Source organism: Nothobranchius furzeri, chromosome 13, assembly GCF_043380555.1.
Source record: "Nothobranchius furzeri strain GRZ-AD chromosome 13, NfurGRZ-RIMD1, whole genome shotgun sequence".
Classification (NCBI taxonomy): Eukaryota; Metazoa; Chordata; class Actinopteri; order Cyprinodontiformes; family Nothobranchiidae; genus Nothobranchius; species Nothobranchius furzeri.
In genome coordinates this window covers 47,487,535-47,510,302 of record NC_091753.1, presented here as the reverse complement: position 1 = coordinate 47,510,302, position 22,768 = coordinate 47,487,535, and the positions used below count along the sequence as shown (strand labels likewise).

The following is a 22,768-nucleotide window of genomic DNA, read 5'->3' as shown; positions in this document are numbered from 1 at the left end:
TTGGATGTATTTTTTGTTTGAATCTGAAAAGGATATGCACCAAGATTAATATTGGCTCCTCATTTGTTTGGAATTGTCATGAGTAGACGTGGACAATCAGGGGCCCGTATGTTGGAGCCAATTACTGTGGAGGGCACTCTGGGAGTGGCTCTACTTAGAGGTTAAAGGTGACCTAATCAAGCGACAGGTGTGTGGCTTTAGAGACAAACGGTTTGACCGTGCAGGATAGCGTAGGCATCAATATTCTTTGAGTTTTGGTTTTATTTTCTCTGCCTTTTTACTTTAATGAATGGATCAGCGTATCCGAACATGTATTTTGGACTGCCCTTTTATTTGTAAGGACATTTCAACCCAGTATTCATTCTGCACTTAAGGCACGCGTTATCCAACAAAAAAGCCACAACAATGACCAAAATATTAATAAATAAATGTTTTATCAGTGAACCACACCTTTAAGAGCCTTAGTGTACTAAATGTTATCATGAAGGTAGAAGCTGAGCTTCCACTCTCACAATTGAGCACACAATCCACTAATAAGGGATTTTATTTTCCTGCTCCAAGGAAATTATTTACTCGTGTTAGCACAATGAAGTTCACCCCCCTTTATAAATAGAACACACAACGGACCTGTCCCGTGAATCCCTGGCCATCTTCCGACCGTAGGAAGCTGCGGTACACCTGGTTGGCCCGGTCTATGACAGTTGCCACAGCGTCCTGGTAGCGTGGAGACACAATGGCGAGGAGCGGGAGGGCGGCCAAAGGCAGGTGGTCAACACTGCTGGATACACAGCTCTCATCGTAGCTGTATGGGTTCAGACTAAAGGAAGAAAAAACAGGTCAAGATGAGTACCAGATGGATGAAGGGGAACTCATCAGGTTTAAAATAACTCTCTGGAGTATTTCGAAATCTTTGCTCAGACGTTAAAGGAATCAAAGCAAAAGTTGGAAACCTTAATAATGTTTAATGAGTCTAAAGAGAAAGAAGAGATTGATTTTCCTTCATGTTTACCCTCGAATATCCTTCATTCATTAATGTTGCACTCTGTCTGGTCTGAGATCAGGCTTTCCCACGTAGACAAACAATGTCACCTCAAGGACTAAAACCCAGACAAGCTTAAGTTCAGCAACAGTACATAATCCTTACTACTGTTGAGATAGTAGTGTGTGTGTGTTTGTTTGTTTGTTTGTGTGTGTGTGTGTGTGTGTGTGTGTGTGTGTGTGTGTGTGTGTGTGTGTGTGTGTGTGTGTGTGTGTGTGTGTGTGTGTGTGTGTGTGTGTGTGTGTGTGTGTGTGTGTGTGTGTGCGAACATCACAGTGCACATACATATCTAACGACACACTTCATTTGACAATGTGAGGATAAAGTAAAAGGATGACACTGCCCTGGACTGTCTCCTTGAGCAGCCACCTTGTCACCATCTATCAATTGCTCCGATTGCAGGAAGAAGCAACAATCCAGCATTACGACTAAAATATATCAAAAATCAGGGACAGCTCACGACACAGATGGATACGGCTAAGTCATAGCTGAGAGAGTTCATATAGAAGTAGAGACATGTCAGCGTTAGATCGCTAGATACTTGCCAATGCACACCCCTACTGGTAACACTGGCACTACTTCTATGAACTCTCCCAGCTGTTGAAGTAAAACTGGAAATTAGGTGTAAATGGTGAATCTGACTGAGAGTATTAGGCCCTGTCCACACGAAGCCGGGGATCTGCCAAAACGTAGATATTTTTCTACGTTTTGGCCTGTCATCCACACGAAAACGGAGTTTTTTCACACGAAAACGGATCTTTTTAAAAACTCCGGCCAAAGTGAAGATCTGCGTTTTCTCTGTTTTGGGTGTCTGCGTGTGGACAGACAAAACCAGAGTTTTAAGGTCCGCAACGTCACTTTCCGCGACAGAAAAATGCTGACATCACGTGTGCGACCTGTGTTTACACTAGCCGACAGCATGGATGCCCTCAGAGCTGCGCTCGCTTTATCAATTGTCCAAGCGCTTTTTGCTTGTTTGTTTTTGCAAGCGTAATTACTGCTCCTTGCGGAAGACCACAGACGAAGGACGAGGTTAAGAACGGGGGAAGTACTGCCGCCTACAGGTCTGGCATGTCCTTAACAACGTATTTATCCGGGTACGTGTGGACAGAGTTTTTTTTAAAATGAGGTGGTGTGGATGCAAGTTTTTGGAGAGGCGGATATTCGTTTTTAAAAAAAACCAGCTACGTGTGGACTAGACCTTAGACCTGTACAGTCAGCACATACTCAGGTATGAAGAGTCCATTCTTTATCTGACAGAAGGTCTGTGAAATAAATGAGTGTATTGTATGATAAAAGAAAAATATCACATAGGGAATAAAAAACTAACTGTTGTGAAGTGTTTGCAAAACCTCGACAAGGTTACAAAAGGTGCTAAACTTGTGTACATTTACTACCATTGATAAGTTGAATCTTAAACCTCATACTGCATAACCCTCAAACAATTTGGTAACATGAGTATGTGAACAAAAAGGTCTAATTGGTGTGAAAACATCAGCACAAATTATTTTATTTATGCTCCAAAACATTAAATCTTGAATTAACCTAACCAAGTCATGTCAGCTAGTTTCACCAAACCTAACTGCCTTATAATGTTGAGTATTATACTGTACACTGACTGTCAACACACCAACATATAAAAACATGTAAACCTCTTTACATTTTAACAACTAGGTTTAGAGGAACCAATCGACATAATTTGGTTGAGTAAATTCAACATTTTATTTCTTAGAATGTAGAATGGCCCACACCTTGTTTTGGTCTGCATTTATGTGCTCCAACCATGAATATTTAACAATTTACAGAGGATTGTGACACAGATATTGGAGCCTAAAGAACCCCAAAATGCCCCCTAGGGGCTCGCTGCAGTATAAGTATCAAGTCCCACCCCTTTCCTGTAAACGAATGAAATATTTGTCCTCACCAAAAAATGAAAATCAGTCCCAGTTTTGACTCTTTTATTTAGTGACATCACTCTACATTTGTTGGGTAGATTAAGCACCAAAAATGTGACAGAGCAAAACTACAAAGATGGCGTTGACGCAGAAATAGCATTTGTTAAAAAACTTTGTACTATTTAGACTTGGGCTTTCTTTGACACAAGAGCAGATTGAGGTATTTAAGTCCTTATTTTATGTTTAAAAATGATAGATTTGCTTCTTCTTTAACTTTTTGGGTGCATGGCAGAATGCCTCATTAACTGATAGCGATGAATAAGTCATCTTGTTAGTTTCTGTTGCTGTTCCTTTTTGTGCATAGATGGATTGAAAGACAACCATAGATTTGCCCAAAGTTCTTTCTATGGGTCGTGGCCAGACTAAATATTTACAAGTATAGGATGGCTTGTCTACACTCATCACAGAAATCCCCCCAAAAGCTAATTGTTTAATTGGTTGTTATTAAAATAACTTTTAATTTAATGGATTTTGTTGCTTTTTCCACATTTTAAATATTAAAAAAATTATTGACTCCTTTTTACATTTTTGACTCATTTCAGTCATATAAAACTGTTAGGATGGTTAGAATTAAAGCATGTCCAAATAACAGCCTCTTGCCCAAAAAAGGGTTAAACAAAACCACCTCCGATGCACAAAGTTAGTGCGTATCTCAAAGATGGCCACTGTGTTGCTAGAGCTACCATTAAATATAACAAAATAAAAAAAATGACTCTGTAAAGAAAACAAACTTTGTAACCACCATTTTTCCTGATTAATAAAAGTGAAATTAAACTTAAAATAACTTTATGACTGTAAATTACTTAATAACTGACTTTGAATGATACTAGAACATCAAAGACATTTATAAAATGGTGGAACTCCATTATCATTTGTTATGAAGGCACTTGCATGTGTGGCTGGCTGTCATAATCAATTTTGTTCCAATGACTAAATATCACACTGCAGGTTTTGAAAAATCTGTTGGGAAGAAAAGAATGGCGTGTTATTGTTGAGCTTCCAGCTCCACGACATTCAGCAGTCAGTCTCTGACATCTAAAGTAGATAAATCCACCTCCGCAGCTCCAGCTGCCACATCACCCTGACAAATCTGTGTTGGAGGGCAGATGTTTGCATCAGGCACAAGTGCAAACTTGTTCAATCAATGTATTCAACGAGAGAAATATGTAACACTCTGGCAGAATACTTATTATCCTCCTTACACAGGAAACATGTTTTCATTTCTTGGTGAAAGCAACAAAAAAATGTGTGGCTGCGGTGAGAAGCACAGCAAACGCCTCGAGGAGTCGAACAGAAAGTTTGTAGAATCACCCCTGAGAGGGATGGAGCGGAATAATAATCAAGATGGAGTCAGAAAATCTCCATTTTTATGTTCATCTAGAAGAATGTAGCTCGTCGTCTCCTTGTCTGTTTGGGAAAGTATCATCTTCACTATAAACTATGTCTAGCGTTCAATTTAACGCACATCCGCTTTCTGAATGACTAAAAAGTACGTTTTTTACTCTTTTGCACAACATTATGTATTAAACGAAAGGAAAAAACTCACACTGAGGTCAACTGATAACAGTGACCTCAGATTTCTAAAATATATTTTAAACATATTAAAGATTTTAAAGTTTTATTTATTTATGAGATATAAACACACATGTTACATAATTCTAAACCTTTTCATTTCTCAAAGCTATTATTCTAAGCAATCTGAATTTCTTCCTCATGATCCTATACCAATGAAGGATAACATGTCTATGACTAAAGAGAATCCTGCTCATTAATGCACCAGAGGCTAATTAAAGCTGCTTTCCGGAGTTTTACCCTTTCACAAATGATGCATGATTTTTCTGACATCCGTAACAGTGATTATCTCATCATGTACTGCGATTAAATATAAGCAATACGTCTTTTTTTATTTTATTTTATTTTTTGCTAAGCATGCCCCCTGCACCGCAGAGCTCCATTCAGTAGGAAACTGAGCGCCGACCAGAGCTAACCAATAGAGTTAGACTACCGCTTATTCGCTTAAAATTTAAGGAATACCTCGGTTGATGCAGAGTTGATGAACTTTTCACAGACAAGTAAGGCTCTAAAATATAAATATATGAAAACACAACATGACATGAGAATAATACTCGTAAAACAACGTGTTTTAGCTCAGTTTGTCGGCTAAGAAGCACAATTATTTTTTTTTATTATATTTTTATTGAAAGAAGAAAACAACAGTACTTGCAATTACCAAAATACAATTAACCATTCTTCATTTTTTCTAGGTAAATAACAACAATCAGACAGAACAACAACAAAAAAAAGGGGGGGACAAGACAATTAGACAAAAAAACCATACCAAAAAAAAAAAAAAAAAAAATAAAGCCCCCCCCCCCCCGTCCCACGCAGATCAACACAACCGTCAAACATATTACCGGAATATAACAATAACAGAAGTACAATTAAACAGGTAATACCTCTAAACTAGTAAAATAAGAGATAAAGGGTTGCCACTTATGAAAAAAACTGGCCGTGCACCCTCTCAGCGTATATTTAATTTTTTCAAGTTTTAAAAAAAACATGACATCTTTAAGCCACTGGGAAACAGTAGGACACTTAGCAGACTTCCAATGTAACAATATCAAACGTCTCGCTAATAAGGATGTGAAGGCAATGATATCCTTTTGTGTGGAGTCCAGTATAAGTGAGCGGTCAGGAATCCCGAATACCACAATCAGAGGACAAGGATGAAGAGTTACCCCAAGAACAGTTGACATAATAGCAAAATACCCTGTCCAGAAACGTTGTAACTCAGGACACAAAAAAAACATGTGGCTAAGGTGACAAGGAGAACCCTGGCATTTATCACATTTATTTTCCACTTCCGGATACAGTTCAGAAAGTCTAGACTTAGAGAAATGCACCCTATGAATGACCTTAAATTGGATAAGTCCAAGACGAGCGCAGGAGGTGGAAGATCGTACCCTTGCTATAGCCTGTTCCCAAGACTCCTCATGTATTCCAATTCCTAGTTCTCCTTCCCATATATCCCTAAGCTTAACCTTAGAGTGGTTACTAAGAGACAGAATAGCATCATAAAGTTTCGAAATGGTTCCTCTGTGATGAGGAATAAAATTTAACAGTTTCCCACCGCTGTTCTGGAGGTAAAAAGGGGAAATTCGGGAAACACTTGGCAACAAAATTTCGAATTTGAAAATAGCGAAACAAATGGGTAATAGGGAGATTATAACGAGAAGACAAATTGGGAAAACTATCGAACACACCATCCACATATAAATGTTTAAACTGTCCTATACCCTTGTCACACCACACTGAGAATGTCGTGTCCAAAAGTGAAGGGGGAAACAAATGATTGTTGGTTAGAGGACCCGAAGAGGATGGCATTACAAAATTATTGTGTCGTCTAAACTGAAACCAGATTTTGAGTGTGTTAAGAACCACCGGATTATCAGTATACAAAGAGGGTTTTACGGGTAAAGAGGAATAGAGCAAAGCTGGTAAAGAGGAGCCCTTACATGATAATAGCTCCAATTTACACCACAAGGAACCAGAAGATTTTAGCCAGTAGCAGAGTTTTTGAATGTGAGCGGCCCAGTAATAAGCTAGAAAATTAGGTAATGCAAGTCCTCCACTAAATCTGCATTGCTGCAGCAACGTTTTAGAAACCCTAGGCGGCTTCCCTCCCCAAATAAAAGAACCAATAATCTTGTCCAGTGAAGCAAAGAAATGTTTAGGCAAAAATAAGGGAATTGAGTGAAATAAAAATAAAAATTTTGGTAGGATATTCATTTTAACGACATTAATCTTACCGATTAAAGAAAGCGGGAGATTACCCCATCTTTGAATATCAAATGTGATCCTAGATAAAAGAGGAGACAAATTTGCTGATTTAAGGCCAGATAGAGAGCGAGTCACGTTAACCCCTAAGTACTTAAACCCAGAGGGACTAAGACGAAAGGGTAGATCGGACTGTTGGAGTTGACGTGCTGCCGTATTAACCGGAAAACACTCACTTTTCCCTAAATTTAATTTATAACCTGAAAACGAGCTGAAGTTCTCCAGAATACTTAAAACAGCAGGAATGGAGCGAGCAGGGTCAGTCATATATAATAACAATTCATCCGCATACAATGATACTTTATGTGTAATTCCATTACGGGGGATTCCCTTGAATACAGAAGAAGATCTTAATGTAATGGACAGCGGCTCGATGGCAATGGCAAAGAGTAAAGGTGACAAAGGGCAACCTTGACGACAACCACGACCCAGCGCAAAATAATCAGAATAAACATCATTAGTATGAACACTGGCTTTAGGGGATGAATAAAGAAGCTGAATCCAAGAAGTGAATTTATCACCAAAACCAAATGTCTTCAAAACTGCAAACAAGTATTCCCACTCCACCCTATCGAAAGCCTTTTCAGCATCTAAAGAAATCACAAGTTCAGGAAGTTGAGATAGATGCTTTGAGTAAATAACGTTAAAGAGTGTACGGGTATTAAAAAATATTTGCCGTCCCTTTATAAAGCCATTCTGCTCTTCGGAGATAATTTGAGGAAGCACATCCTCAAGGCGAGACGCAATTACTTTAGCCAATACCTTTGCATCGGCATTAAGCAGAGATAATGGCCTGTAAGAATTACAGGAAGTTGGGTCCTTGTCATTTTTAAGAAGGAGCGCTATGGTGGCCTGCGTGAAAGTAGGAGGTAATGAACCTGATTCCAAGGACTCGTTAAACACAGACAAAAGCAAAGGTGCCAGTTTACCAATAAATGTTTTATAAAATTCAATAGGAAACCCATCCGGGCCTGGGGCTTCATTAGACAGCATAGCGGTAATAGCTTTTAATACTTCATCAGCAGATAGTGGGGAGTCCAGTTGCCCGGCCTTATGAGTACCGATAACCGGGTTTGAAAGAGACTGAAGAAATTCATTCATTTTAGCTTTATCCGTGGGAAATTCTGACTTGTACAACAAAGAGTAAAATGCTTTAAAGGTAGAATTAATTTCCAAAGGATCTGTAGTAATATTATCATAAGAGTTTTTAATACCAGGTATCACACGTGAAGAGGCCTGACGTCGTAACTGATGCGCCAACAAGCGATTAGCCTTGTCACCGTATTCATAATATGAGCCACGACTGCGTAGTAATAAGTGCTCAGCCTCTTTGGTTGACATAAGATCAAATTCGGCTTGCAAATCAAGGCGCTGCTTGAGTAATTCTGGAGAAGGATTCAGTGCATAAATTTGATCAAAGTTACTAATTGCCACCGTAAGTTCTTTAAGCCTGGCATTAATCTTTTTATTAGTACGTACAGAATAAGAAATAATTTGACCTCTCAAATAGCATTTAAGAGTCTCCCACAGCAGAGAATATGAAACAGAATCATCCCGATTAAACAACAAGAACTCGTCAATAGAGCTTGAAATAAATTCACAACATTCTTTATCAGCCAAAAGGAGAGAATTAAATCTCCAAAGAGGAGGACTACGTTTATATGTAGAGAGTTGAACATCTAATAGCAGAGGAGAGTGATCAGATATTACAATACCAGAATAGTCGGAGTTAGTAACACATGAATTGAGAGTTCTATCGATGAAAAAATAATCAATCCTGGAATAAGATTGGTGGACCTGGGAGAAAAACGAAAATTTTTTGATTGTAGGGTTGCGAAGTCTCCATGGATCAACAAGGTCATTCTGTATCATAAAATCTGAAAATGTTTTAGACATAGATGATGGAGTCAAATTACGAGGACCAGAACGATCCAAGCTTGGAACAAAAACACAATTCAGATCACCACCAAAAATAAGCAAATGTGTATTCAGAAAGGGGATGTTACTTAGTAATTTATTAGCAAATTCAGCATCATCAAAATTCGGGGCATATACGTTTACCAACAAAACCTTTTTCTGCATTAGGGTGCCAGCAACAATTATGTATCTACCGTTCCCATCAGCGATAACATTGGTCGAAGAGAATTTAACTTTCTTATTGATGAGAATGGCCACTCCTCTAGCCTTTGAATTGAAATTTGAGTGAAAAACCTGACCTACCCAAGGACAATATAACCTATGTTGATCCTTAATACGGAGATGAGTCTCCTGTAAAAAGGCTATGTCAGAATTCAGACGTTTCAAGTGAGTGAAAACCTTAGATCTCTTAACAGGGTTACCCATACCTCTGATATTCCAACTAATAAACCTAAGAGGCATACCTGACCCAGCAATGCTGGGGTCTATATTACCATTAACCATTCATAAAAAGGAGAAAGAAAAAGACAAAACCAAGATGCAGGTGGCCATGAAGAGCCAAGTGGGACAGCCCCCCCCCAATCCCCCCGCCCCCCCCCCCCCAACACCCCCCCAACCCCCCCAACCCCAACACCCCCCCAACACACCCCAAGTCTCAACAAAACAAAACAAAGGAGACAGCAGTGTACCCCAAAGTAGCAAAAACAATGGTTCACAGAAGTGATTGGACTAACTGGCGTCTAAATACAAGATAAAAGCGAGAGAGGGAACAAGAGAGAGAAAAGAAAAAAAAGAACCACAACCTCTCGCCAACTTCTCTACAGTATAACAGTGTGCGCTTAACATACCACCTAGTCCTTTGAACTCTCTAGAGTATATCATATAATTCAGTCTCATTAGTTAACAATGAAAATAAAAGGAACCAGCACACCAACAGTATAATAACTGGCACAGCGGTCTAAGAAAACAATGCACAGGTGGCGTTAAACCTAACGAGAGCGTGAGCACTTAGTTACATTACAGCATCAAACTAAGAGGCTATTCAGGCTCACCCAGAGATCAAAGTTTTAACATAATCACTTGCCTCTTCTGCTGAGACAAAGTCCCTCTCAACACCCTTGTATGTGATGCGGAGTCGTCCTGGATGAAGCAGGCCGTACCGGACACCTTCAATGCCACGGAGTTGTTGCCTGACCGTGTTGAATGCAGCACGAGCCCGTGCCACCTTGACGGTGTAGTCGGGGAAGATTGAGATGGTTCGGTCTCCAACTTTAATCTGTCGGCGTTCTCTAGCACGTCGTAAAATGTCAACACAATCAGTGTGGTAATGAAACCTGCATATAATAGCTCGTGGTCGGTCGCCAGGTTTAGGTGTAGGCTGGAGGGTCCTGTGTGAACGATCCAAAAGCGGCTCCTTCCCCAGGTCGAATGCTTCTTTTAGCAAGGAGGCTACGGCAGCAGTGGTGGACGTGTCAGGGCCCTCTGGTACTCCTAATATCCTAACATTGTTGCGCCGCGACCTGGACTCCAAGTCTTCACACTTGTTTTCCAGCTTGGCTACATGAGCAGTGAGGCTCTTGATAGTAGTTTTCATCTCAGCAACATCATCAGAGCAAACAGTCAGTGCATGCTCCATCTCCTTGACCGTACCTTTTAGCTCGGACATGGTAGAGTCATTGGCAGCTTTATCGATCGCCAGCTGCGTCTTCACAGCCTGCAGGTCGAACTTAATGGTGGACAAAGCATCACCCAGAGTGTCCTGAAGTTCTTTTTTAAAAATGTCAGCAATATCATTCCTCAACGAAGCAAGCAACTCGACCTTGAGAGCCTCGATATCAGGATTAGCTTGGCCCAAGGGAAACTTTGCCGGAGACGGCGGCTCACTCGAGGGTGTGGCCGCGGTTTGCAAACCAAGCTTCAGTTGTGTTTGAGTAGCATTGCGGGTTTTTACATTTTTTGCTGCCATTTTATGCCGAGCCGATTAAAACGTCCCAACAAAATAATTCAAAAATCAAAATTAGGACAAGAAATATGGTCAAAAAAGCGCAAAGGAATATCAATTTAATCGAAGTCGGCAGGAGCTCCCAGACTCGCGTCCTACTCCATCGTCTTCCTCTCCCCCAAAGAAGCACAATTATAAACAGAAACGTGAAGTCGCCATCTTAAATAACCAGAGGAATAGACTTTTTGTGTGATATGCTTGTCAGCCACTAGATGATGCCATCAGATAAGGGAAGTACTCCGGAAAGAAGCTTTAACTGAGAGAGCTGATGGATGACATGGACCAAGTGAAGACTAGATATATGGGAACAAGAAGACCTCTGACAGATGAGTAAGGCAAACCGGTTTAAAAGGAAAGGAGAAAAATCCTGGGTAAAACTGATTTAACAACCAATCCCCAGCAGAACAAAAGTACAAAGTCTGAAAATGTTCTGACAATAAACTTCTCCAACACCCCGACTGCTGTCATGACACATGGATTGATGCAATACTGGTAAATTTATGAAGAGGTTCAAACTGAATAAATGGAGGAAAAACGTAAATAATTCTTAGTAGTTTTTGCAATAAAATAGTCAGAAATCTAATAATATTGAAGAGATAAAGTAGCTATGTTCAGATATTAACTATATTCAATAAATCAGTGAGTAAGATATTAGAATCTGAATTATTTTTTATTTGTCATTTGAGCCAGTATCCTGGGAAACAAATTTAATTACAGTTTCAGAACAGCTTGTCTAGGATTTGACATAAAGCTCATTAAAAGCACACAACAGAATCAGACTGAACTGTGGGCATGCAGCTGTTCATGATGCTCCCGATTTTGCAGATAACAACCGGTAACAAGAGGACATCAGGGAAGGAAAGGGAGGGGGTGGGGGATGAGGGAGAAAAACAGGCCCTCCCACCGCGGATGGTGGGTGGGTGGGGGGCGGGGGGGGGTCCCCCTTGCACCGGGAGGGTTCGCACTAGGGATGAGCCGGACACTCATGGACAGAACATTTTTGACGAATACGAGCATGAAACGAGTTAAACTCGTAAATATCCGTAATCGTGCTGAAAATCCTCATTGGGTAACTGACTGTCTTCATGCTCCGTGATTGGACAGTCACATAGAGCACCCGCCCCTCCCTACACACAAAACTCTGCAGCTGTGAGCTCAATCCAGTCCATCCACGCACAGACACAGACAGCAGTGGCGGCTCCAGAATTTTTTTTCTGCAGGTGCTATGAAGGAGCTAGTCTTTTTATTGAGGGTGCTCTGAAGGAAGTGGCCATGCGTAGCTATTGTTCTCTAAAACACCTTCAACACTAGCAGATACAAATGCGTGCACAAAACCTCAACAACACCTAAAACAATCATTAGTATACATCATAAACATATGAACAATCGCTGAATTTTCCATGAAATCATAAACACATACAGCCACACAGAAAACCATCTATATATAGTGTTGCAAGGTTAGCTAACAATAGTGTTAGCATTTCCAGCGGCAAAACCCTCGACTGCTGCGGCGGTTGAGGGCTGACTCTTCATCCAGATCCGTAGGTTTAGGTTCTCTCTCTCTCTCTCTCTCTCTCTCTCTCTCTCTCTCTCTCTCTCTCTCTCTCTCTCTCTCTCTCTCTCTCTCTCTCTCTCTCTCTCTCTCTCTCTCTCTCTCTCTCTCTCTCTCTCTCTCTCTCTCTCTCTCTCTCTCTCTCTCTCTCTCTCTCTCTCTCTCTCTCTCTCTCTCTCTCTCTCTCTCTCTCTCTCTCTCTCTCTCTCTCTCTCTCTCTCTCATTAGTTCTGATTTTATTGAAAAACTTGTTCTGTAATAGTTCCTTTACTATTGGGATCAAAAACATTTTATCTCAGCTCAGGCTGCTCTGTACATAGTTTTCAAATAAACATACGCATAGCAACTTCTGATCAATCTATATCAATTTCTGACTTAAAATAATGTATTGATGTAAACCACACCCTCTTCCGTTTAAACCACACCCACTTCCGGGTTAGGTCACGCCCACTCCGAGTACAAATACAGATAGTGGTGAACTTGCTCATCCCTAGTTCGCACCAATCTAGCGCATACTTCAGTCCCGCTGATCGAGGTGAGGAGGAGATTCAGGGAACGATGTAATGGGCAAAATGAGCAAAACACACATAACCATGTGTTATTGATAAAATGTGGTGGAATTTGGGTTGAAAAACTTTGTTTTAGTAAATATTGTCCCTTTTGATGGTGGTAAAATTTCAGAAACAACAGTTGGGTTATTTTATAGAAAAACCTGGAAAAAAAACAAAATGAATCCAAACTATTTCTGTTTAAAAAGCTGTGGTTATTCATTGTTATTAAATCTTAACTCAGATAGTTAATGATTAGCAAAATAAACAAAATGTTCCCTTCAACTATTTTTATCTGATCTAATGTGTATCGAATTTTTTACCCACAAGAATTCCAAAGTCTTCTTATCTGAGTTTAGATACAATATCATTATTTTCCCTTCTTTTGTGAACAGTTTGTCGCAGCCATCGCCTATTCTGTTTATGCAACAACAAAAGCTCCTCATGAACAGAAAGGATATTATTGAGAGGGCACTTTTCACATCAACCCATCAATTTCCTGCTAAAAAAACCCTCATTCACTCAACTCCAGCTTCTGAATTTACCTCTGTAAACCAGTTTCCTCTTTTTCTCCTCTGTGTGTGTATGTGTGTGTGTGCGTGCGTGTGTGTGTGTGTGTGTGTGGCTTTTCCAACTTTAAAAACTGCAAACATGTGTCCTGGAGTCTCACATGTTCCATAATCAAGAGCTTTACAAGTACTCAACCCTGCTATTTCCACTCTGCTAGCGCTTGTGCTGAATGTAGAGCTGAAACTCTTCCTGGTTTCAGCTCAAAATGTGTTTGAATTGAGTAGCTTCTTTTCTTTGTGTGTTTTCTGCTTTTAGCTGCTAAAAGTGACCATTGTGCAGGTGTCCGTGCCTGCTTCTGAGTATTTAAAGACTGTTGTGTTTGATTGCTTGTACATATTGTAATTTAGAACAGTCCATTGCCTTTATGTCTAATTGTTTTCTTATTTTTGTCTTGTATTTTTTATCTTACCTGTTTTTTTATGCCAAGCTAACTATGTGTCTGTTGCTGCTGCCTCTTGCCCAGATCGTCGTTGTAAATGAGAATGAGTTCTCAATCGAGAATGGATAAATAAAGGTTAAATAAAACATAATAAAGTCACTTTCAACCTGCAGAGTCTATTTCCAGCATTGTTGTCATTGAAATTCCTTTTTAGGAGGATTCTCACATTTTCCTGGATCCATGCATGCTTCCATTCAGAAGCGGGGGAAATGTCACAATGCACATGTTTTTTAAATCTCACATCATATCCAGAAGTGATGCATGGAGCTGCTGCACAACATTCTGAAACACCTAGAGAGAATAAACAGGCCAATCAAAGTGATGTGACCAGTGTACCTCTAGTTACCGACAGCAACCTTGTTACCCTAGCAACCCTCATCTGGAGACACAAATCCCACATCTCTACTTGTGCTAAATCTTCCCAGAAGTTTATATTTGAACAGATTATCCTGTTATTTTAAAATAATCCAGAGAACTTTCTGGTATTTAACCAAATAAGCTATAATTAGTCAGGATTTATTGTTAAATCTTAATTAATACAAATGTTTTTAATATGTTTTCTGTTGTCCTTGAATCCGATCGAGGAGTTTCTTCTGTGATTTCATTCCTACATGCTTGCAGATTCCCGAATTACTCCAAATAAGTGCCAACGAGGCATTCCTAGGGACGGCGTGGTTGTTTGCCTCAATGAAGAGCACATGTTGTTTGCATAACACCGTTTAACTCCTGCTGCAACATAAAAGCTATCAGGTTGCCACATCATTTATTTGCTGCTTATTGATTAGGAGCTGAGATCTGAAAAGTCTCAACATCGCAGCTACAAGCTTGTTCTCATTAGTTCATTCCTTCCATAAATGCTCTTGAAAACATTATTTTCCAACAACTGCTACAAACAAACGAGAGAGAAAAAGCTAAATTATTATTCAGCATAATTCTGCGCCAGATTCACAAACCACAGGAAAGAAATGAGGGGGAGGGGCTTTAACACTTGCTGCACGGACAAACATCAGGTGAGATGCTAATTTGAAAGCACTTGTAGGTGTCATTAGCACAGAGATGCCACTGTTTCTCGTTGCAAAGGCATTTTTCAAATAAAAACATGATTTTCCCAGAGCATTCTTTTCATTTTTCTTAAACACGGCAGCGTTCACAGAAATGACTTCATCCACACCTGATGCTGCATCCCCCGGACAACGGCTGGACATGTACTTCCTCATTTTTCCCCAATTCCCTTCTCAGTGGCCTAGTGGTAGAGTGTCCGCCCTGGGACTGGGAGATCGGGGATCAAATCCCGGTCAATGGGACATTCAGCTTTAAGAGGTTGGATAGGGGGGTTAAACCACCAAATAGTTCAAGAGTGCAGCCACAGCTGCAGCTCACCACTCCTTGCGAGGATGGGTCGGTGTGGAGATGAATTTCACCATTTTGTGATGAATTAAAGGGATTTTAACTTAAACTTCAAATCCCTTCCCCACAACATCTCAACATCGGCCGCTGTAGGTACCGAATCTGCTCGGGCTGCCAGATCAGCTCGGGGTCCTTCACCTGCCGATGACATCACACTGCAGAAAATCCACTCAGCCGAAATAGATTGCATCTCTTTCTCGATATTCTTTCACACATAGGTTTTGGAAACTACATTAAACCAGCATCAGACTGTGCCAAAAACACAAGAGTTTTTATATGTGAAAATTTTTATGCTGTATGCTTGCTATTTGCCTCATTTGATCAAAGTCAGAGCTGCTGAGGGTCTCTGTTTACCCATTAAAAACGTTGCTTTTATTTTACATTTCCTTTGGCAATACAAGCTTATTTTCCCCAAAATATGTTTTTTTTTTGTTGTTGTTGTTTTTGAACTACAATCGCAAATTTTTCAGGACCAATCAAAATCTTTAGTGTCAACGCTAACGTGCTGACGTAACTTTTACGACCGTGGTACCCTAACTTCCTTAAGTCGTACGTTAAGCCAGTCATCTAGTGTGACATCATCAGCAGGTGCCGGAACCTGAGCCAATCAGACACCCCGAGCAGATCCCGTTCCTACACCGGCTTCCTCTTTTGTCCACAAAACCGCTAATCAGTGTGCAGCTCATGTAATATTCATGTCCTGGCCCAGTAGGTGAGGGAAACCAGCCTTTCTAGTGGTTCATTATGGGGTTACATCTGTCATTGTGAGTCCCAACAAATTTCTGTATGTTAGAGGTACTTAAAGAAAAGTTTCCAGTTACAAAAAAGAAAACAATGTTTTTGGACATCTTTAAAAAGATGAGAAGCAAAACCGAAGAAGTCCAGTTGCCTTTATTCAAACCCCTTCGGATTACCATGACCTGGATGACTAAGAACCTTCACCAGCATCTTCTGGCGTTTCCATGTGGAACATCAGTCCTGTTTAGCTTGGTTCAGTCATCATTATTCTACAAACATGTCGTCAAACCATCCAAACCACATCTGGATTCAACACGTAGAGATAGAGCTTGTGATCTGGATTTTATGGAGAAACATGGCTGGAGATTATTTGATTAAAGACATATCTTAATCAAAATGGAATCCAACAGACTACAGACAGAAATAGTAATAATGCTACAAGTTAAATTATAGCACATAACTCAAGTGACTGTAACTGTTCTCCGGGGGGGGGGGGGATAAAATAAAATAAAAACACACACACACATCAACCATTCCCTCAGTAGCTGCAGAGTTTGCATAAACTGTGACGACGGTTCCTCCATCAATTCAAGAGAACAAACTTTTCCTCATGGAGGGTGAATGTGTCTCTGTTTGAACTGATGAGAATAAACAAGATTTTTTTACCCAAGGAAACAAATAGATCTTTCTTGCATGGAACTTTCATTTTAATGACGGTTGTCGCTTAGACCTCAGATCAAATGTAACATTTTATCTGTGAGGCTCTTCTAACTCACATGTTCATTTTTCACGACATAATGTCACACTCCCTCGATGACACCTTACCACAGAGTCATTATAATGCTGTTTCTAAAGTGAGAGATGCCTTAGAGTCTTCCACAAAGTTTTATGGAAATGTTACAATGAATAGATCCATTAACACCAGCGAGAAAAATATTCAGCTGAGTGAGCCGATTAAACAGAGAATCAGCCTCATCTCATGCAGCATAACCTTGAGATTTAATCTATTAGGCTGATGTGCCGCCCTACTTCCTCTCAACTTCTAATAGCAAAATGTGAAACTCCAGAGCCCATTGGATTCCTACCTAATTGCCCTCCGTGCTTCATAAAGACTGGCTTGGTACAGCACAATTTGTGAGCAATTAACATAAACAGCAATGACACTTGCAAAGTCTTGTTCATTTCAGAGACAGTTTTGAATCAGTATAGTGGCATGTCCCCAAAGCCACCAGTGCCCAGAGTAATCAGCCCCTGCCTGCCTGAGCTGAGGTTAGAAGGACAACTAGACGTTCTATTTCTATTTAAAGCTCTCATTCACTTGTTTTTCCAATAAATCTGCTTTGGTCACTAGTGTAAATAAATGCCTTGTCAGTCGTTCTCTGTGGGAGGAAAAAAGCTCTGGCGCTCCTGTTTCAGGAACTAGAAGTTAGTCAATGGAGTAGCGGGCAGAAAACGGCAAGATTTGGAGTCTTGCTCATTATCTTTCATTATTTTCTGACGTCTCGTCTCTGATTGGCTAACGGCAATGTGACCCTTCAACTGCCTCCGTTTGCTCTGCAACAGTGATATTTTATCTCCACAAAAACACAACCTGAAGGAGTTCTGCCATGTTGTGGAGTTGCCAATGCTGATGGTTAGCTTCCACTAGCCAAGATACTAAATCAACAACAACCTTCCCTTAAAATAGGGGTAGCCTGCATGTGAACCTCAGAGAATAATATTTTTTAATTAAAAATTAAAAGTAAACCTCTGTGAAATTGCTCTGTAACAGCTGAAATTCTGAAATAAGAATCTGTGTTAAATGTTTACCGTAACAAAAAATGCTGTGTTTTCTTCCCTTGTTTCTAATAATTAGACAAATAATGGCTTTATGATACAAATTCAAATGTATTCTGTGTATTTGTGCAAACAGATTACACACGCATACAGTATGTTGACACCCAGCTGATAGCCAGCCTGGCTTTCAGCAGACAGAGACCCTAAAATAATGAGCTCCACTTCGTCCTGTCCCTCCGAGCACAAAAAGGCCTTCTCCAAGATCAGCATCAAGGACAACCCAGGAAAAAAACAAGTTCATCCTCCAGTGAGACCAACAATACATCAGAATTACAAAGAAAGGAGTCCAAGATCTGTTAATGTGGAAGTTAGTCTCCGAGGCGCTAAGAGGTTTTGCCACATCCACATCGAGGTGTGATTTTTCAGCTTAAGTGTTACCCAGGGCGAGAGCAAATTGTCCACACACAGCCACGATTATGCTCCCAGCAGCAGCCGATTGCTTACATGTTTATGTTGGCATTCGGATAAATGAGTCTCCGCGCGCCCACAAGTCTAAAACTGTCATTAGAGCAAACAGTGTTAAATAACAAAAAGAGCGAGCGTGGGCGTCTGAATGCCTCCTGACTGCACATATTGTCAGAGTACATACAGGATCAGGAACCATCTGGGGAGGAATGTAGCTTTTGTTTAATTAAACTGGAGGGTGACACAGCGATTCATTCTAATTGTCAGGAGAGGTTTTAAAATTAGCAGCTAGGAAATAAAAATGCTAGGAGAGATCTCATCTTGTAGAGACCAGGATTAGGTCAGAGTTATTAATGCACAGAGGTCTTGTTGTGCCATACAAGCTTGAAACAGAGACCAGATGCATAATAAAAGTTAATTCAAGGATTTAAATTTTTTTTCTGATTGTTCGTCCTTTGCAGACAAAACCAGTTCTGCTTGATAGAATTAGATATTCTTGCCAGAAATTTCGGTCCCAACAATCACTGATTACTCAGTGGACTTTGTTTGTCTGCGTTTAATCTTGGACCAACATTAGGAATATAAAAGAATCTGTCTAGTCAGTGATTCAGCACAGAGATGACTGTTCTCTTCTAAAAGCAAATCAAACACCCTCTTCTTAACGTCCATCAAGCAAAAGTTTAAATGCCTTAAAGAGACTTTTTTGGCACTTTGAAATCAAGTTTCTGCACAAATTCATATGAAAATGATCAGTCGTTAGTTGCAGATAGTTTCCCGAACAGCCTCTGTTCAGAGAAAGCTAACCGCCATTACAGACACAGCCAACATCAAACTGTGTCACTGACATCTTAACAGCTCAAGGCTTCTAAATTTCTACAGCCTCACTTGCAAGCTACTTTGGAGAATAGCATATGCCAAACACATGAACAGAAACACATATTTCAAATAGCTTACCCATCCATCTATAGGGTCTATATGGGTCTATAGGCCTTAAAAAGGTGTGATGTATAACATCATGGCATGTAAGAATGGCATCCGGTGGTCAAATCTAGTTACTGCAGGTGTTTTTTTCAAGGAAACAGTTACAATCTCTCTGCTGATCATTATTATATCTGGTGTTAACACTCTTGGGTGTTTTACGGTAGGGAGCACTTACTAAACTTATTGTGGTAATATTTCTCTACCATTAAAGGAAGTGTGGTTGTTTGCCGTCTTGCTGTTAGCTTGCTGTTATAGTTCTGACCGACTCAGTAAAGGAGGTAACACGCCACAACTGACTCATTATTTACTTCACACATATGTGTAATATCGAGTTCTTGGTAAATTAAAAAGTAGCTTGAGATATTTTTTGAGCTGACTATTAGCTTACAATTGATCATTAGCATCGTTAGCTCAAGGTTATCCTCTAGCCTGGTAGTAAAACAAAAAGATGCTGTGACTTTCTAGGGGTACAAGAAATTACTTTTTTAAACAACTCTGGAGCATTTTGCTGGCTGGTGTCAAATCACAAATGCCATGCTTCAGCATTGGCTCGGCTCAGACTTGGCAACCTCATGGGCTCACAGTAACTAAGTCCTTCCTTTGAGGAGAGAAACTGACAGTCCCCCAGCAGGCTCAGAATAAAACCCGTTTCAATGCAACCTTCCTTCCAACATGAATGAGAGACATTAGACTGTTTTGTGGTTATTTCACTGTAGAATTCTGACATGTTGCTCCTTAAATCTCTAAATCCGTTTTACCATTATTTATGAACAAAACTTCAGGACACTTATGACGTCTTTTCTTTACTGAACTTGACTCAACTCAACATGGTGTGGGTGTTACGATCCAGACTGTCTAGGGCGCTTGGGGTAACAAGGAGTGCACATGCTCGGGTGTTTAAAAGTTAACAAATTTATTTACACCAAGGAAAATTAATAAACACAACTGGATTAATCGGCGGCAACTAAAATGGTAAAACAAAATTAACCCTACTTAGCCAATTTAACTACAACTCAGGGAACCCCCTGCACACATTTTTCTTAAATTTCAACAGAGGCTTGAAGTGATTTGGACCCAATACAAAAGTAGTCCAATGTCATATGTACACTGTATAAGGAACAATGGTGGACATGCTGGTTATAAGAAAGAAAGAAAACTATCTTTTATATAGTGCTTCTAAAGATAAAAATCATGAGGCGCTTCACAAAAACTGTGTAATTTTTTTTTTATTATTTCAAATATGTTTAAAATGAGAAAATATTTAAATTGTGATAAAAGAAATGTAAGGAAAGAGAAAGAGAAAGGGAAAAGGAAAGAGGGAAATCAGTGGATCTCAGGAAAGGCAGAATAAGAGCAGAAAAAGGAAAGAGTGTTGATGAAGGTCACACCAAAGCCAGCCTGAACAAGTGAGTTTTCAGCTGCTTTTTAAAGGAGACCACTGAGTCCACTGATCTCAGGCTCAGGGGGAGAGAGTTCCAGAGTCTGGGGGCCACAGCAGAAGACCTTTGGTCTTTAGCCTGGTGCGCTGCACAACCAGTAGGCTTTGGTCACTGGACCTCAGGGACCTGCTGGGGGTGTAGGGACTGAGAAGATCACCAATCTATGATGGTGCTTGTCCATGTAAGGCCCTAAAGATGTTATGTTGAAAATTCTGTTACGTTGCTGGCTTTTGTCGGACTCGGAACACGGAAATGGCTGCGGGCAGCCACTTAGCTGGTGGGACACTTGGAGTGGTGGCCGACCTTTGTTTCCTTCCCATTTTCAGCACGCCTCGGTATGCTTGGAACCACATAAAAGTAGGTAATGAAAAGCTGGTGGCAAACACAGACCCGTTACTGGTAGAAAGACTGTCCAACCAGACTGATTTTATTTGAGTCCCGCCAAATAGGGCTGTTGGAAAACCAATATTAAAGGTCTGGATCACTCATTTATTCAAAACATGATGCTCCTGTTCTGAGATGCAGAAATTTAGTGGTTCAGAGGTGGGCTGAAAACAGCAGGATTGCTAATTATTGTTAATAATAGCCACACACCTTGCTTCTGATTGGCTAACAGAATGCGTTCAGCCATTGTTGCAAAGTCACTATCGCCAACACACTCTCCGCTCTCTCTCCTCGCTGTAATTTATTTTTTAAAGCCCTCCTGTGGGCAGGCACAAGCCAAGATGGGCGAGGCCATGACTGCAATTTCAGTGTGACATAGATATGTGAGGATTTTCAAATCTTAGCATTTCACCACCTATTTTCTATCAGAAGCTAACACAGGAGATAGGTGTAGAAGACTGTTTTCATGTTCAGCCTGCATAAAAAACTCAGAGTGACCGATTATAATCAGAAATAATCATTAAAAATTGATTTCAGTCACTTTAAGCTCCTCCACTTGAGGCTGAGACTGGGAAAGGTAGTTCTTTCAACATTTTCTAAACTATTAATCGTTCCTTTAGCATTGCACAAAAAATGTCAGAATTAATACGAAATGTTCTAACTTATTCATCTTCATATTGTATTTAAATTTCATCAGCCATTTGCCAGCCAAATTTGAAGATTATTTGTGCACCAACACACTTTGGTTTTGGCCTCGCTGATGTAAACACAAACTTTCCAAAAGGAGGCCCTTTAAAAAGCTATTTACATTGATTAACTATTCAGAACTTTTAACCCGGTTTCACACTGAAAGCATCAGCAGTGCGGAATGGCAGCCGAACGTCACTGCTTCAAATAGAATCCGTTATCTTTGAGTTACCCTGGTCTATGGACTGTTTCAAACCAGCTGCTGTCACAGGATGAGTAGGAGATGGTTAGGACCCAAAATGCAGATACCCCAGGATGACATGAGGCAGGAGATGATATAAAGAAAAATCCTTTAATTTGAAGGATCAACAAAAATAAAGCCAAAAGCAGGGAGGCAAAAATCCAAAAACCCTGAATCAGAACAAAAGATCACTTAGAGCACAAACTGGGAACAAGACACAAAGCTCACACAGAGCACCAAACCCCACGCTGACAACAACAATGGACCGACAAGACAATGAGACAAGGCAGGGCTTATGTACATTGGGACTGGAGTGATAGGAGACGAGGAGCAGGTGTGTGGGGAACTGGCACAGGTGAAACCAATAATTAGAGGAGGAGCAGAGATGGACACCAGACCTGACTGGGGAAGGACACACACACACACACACACACACACACACACACACCGAGCTGGGGAAGGACACGCACGCACGCACACACACACACACTGAAATAAAAGACCTATATAAACTGAGGCATGAAGAGACATGAAGAAAACCAGGAGGGAGCTGGGGACAAAAAGGCTGGAGCTACAAGAGAAGACACATAAATGAGACGCAGACAAAGGACACATGAGGGCGCTTATGAGACCCAAAATGGGAACCTGGAGGATAGAGAACACGAGAAGACCCATGAGGGAAGACGCAGACGTGACACGGCAATTTTCAGGCGTGTCCCAGAAGCGGCACGCCGCGCCACTAGAGATGGGATTGGGTTCTATTTTAGCCACGATCCATTCAGGGACAATTT

At 40.5% G+C, this 22,768-nt stretch overlaps 1 protein-coding gene across 3 annotated transcripts in view; it reads right to left on the bottom strand.

The window, feature by feature from the left end:
• The window catches only part of pitpnm3 (PITPNM family member 3), a 186,695-nt gene that overhangs the window by 52,339 nt on the left and 111,588 nt on the right, over window positions 1-22,768 (bottom strand). For all 3 annotated transcript variants that reach the window (XM_015951208.3, XM_015951209.3, XM_054742568.2), the window contains one exon: window positions 628-817. In XM_015951208.3, coding sequence (XP_015806694.1) covers window positions 628-817 — 190 coding nt within the window. The remainder of the gene's footprint in view (window positions 1-627; window positions 818-22,768) is intronic.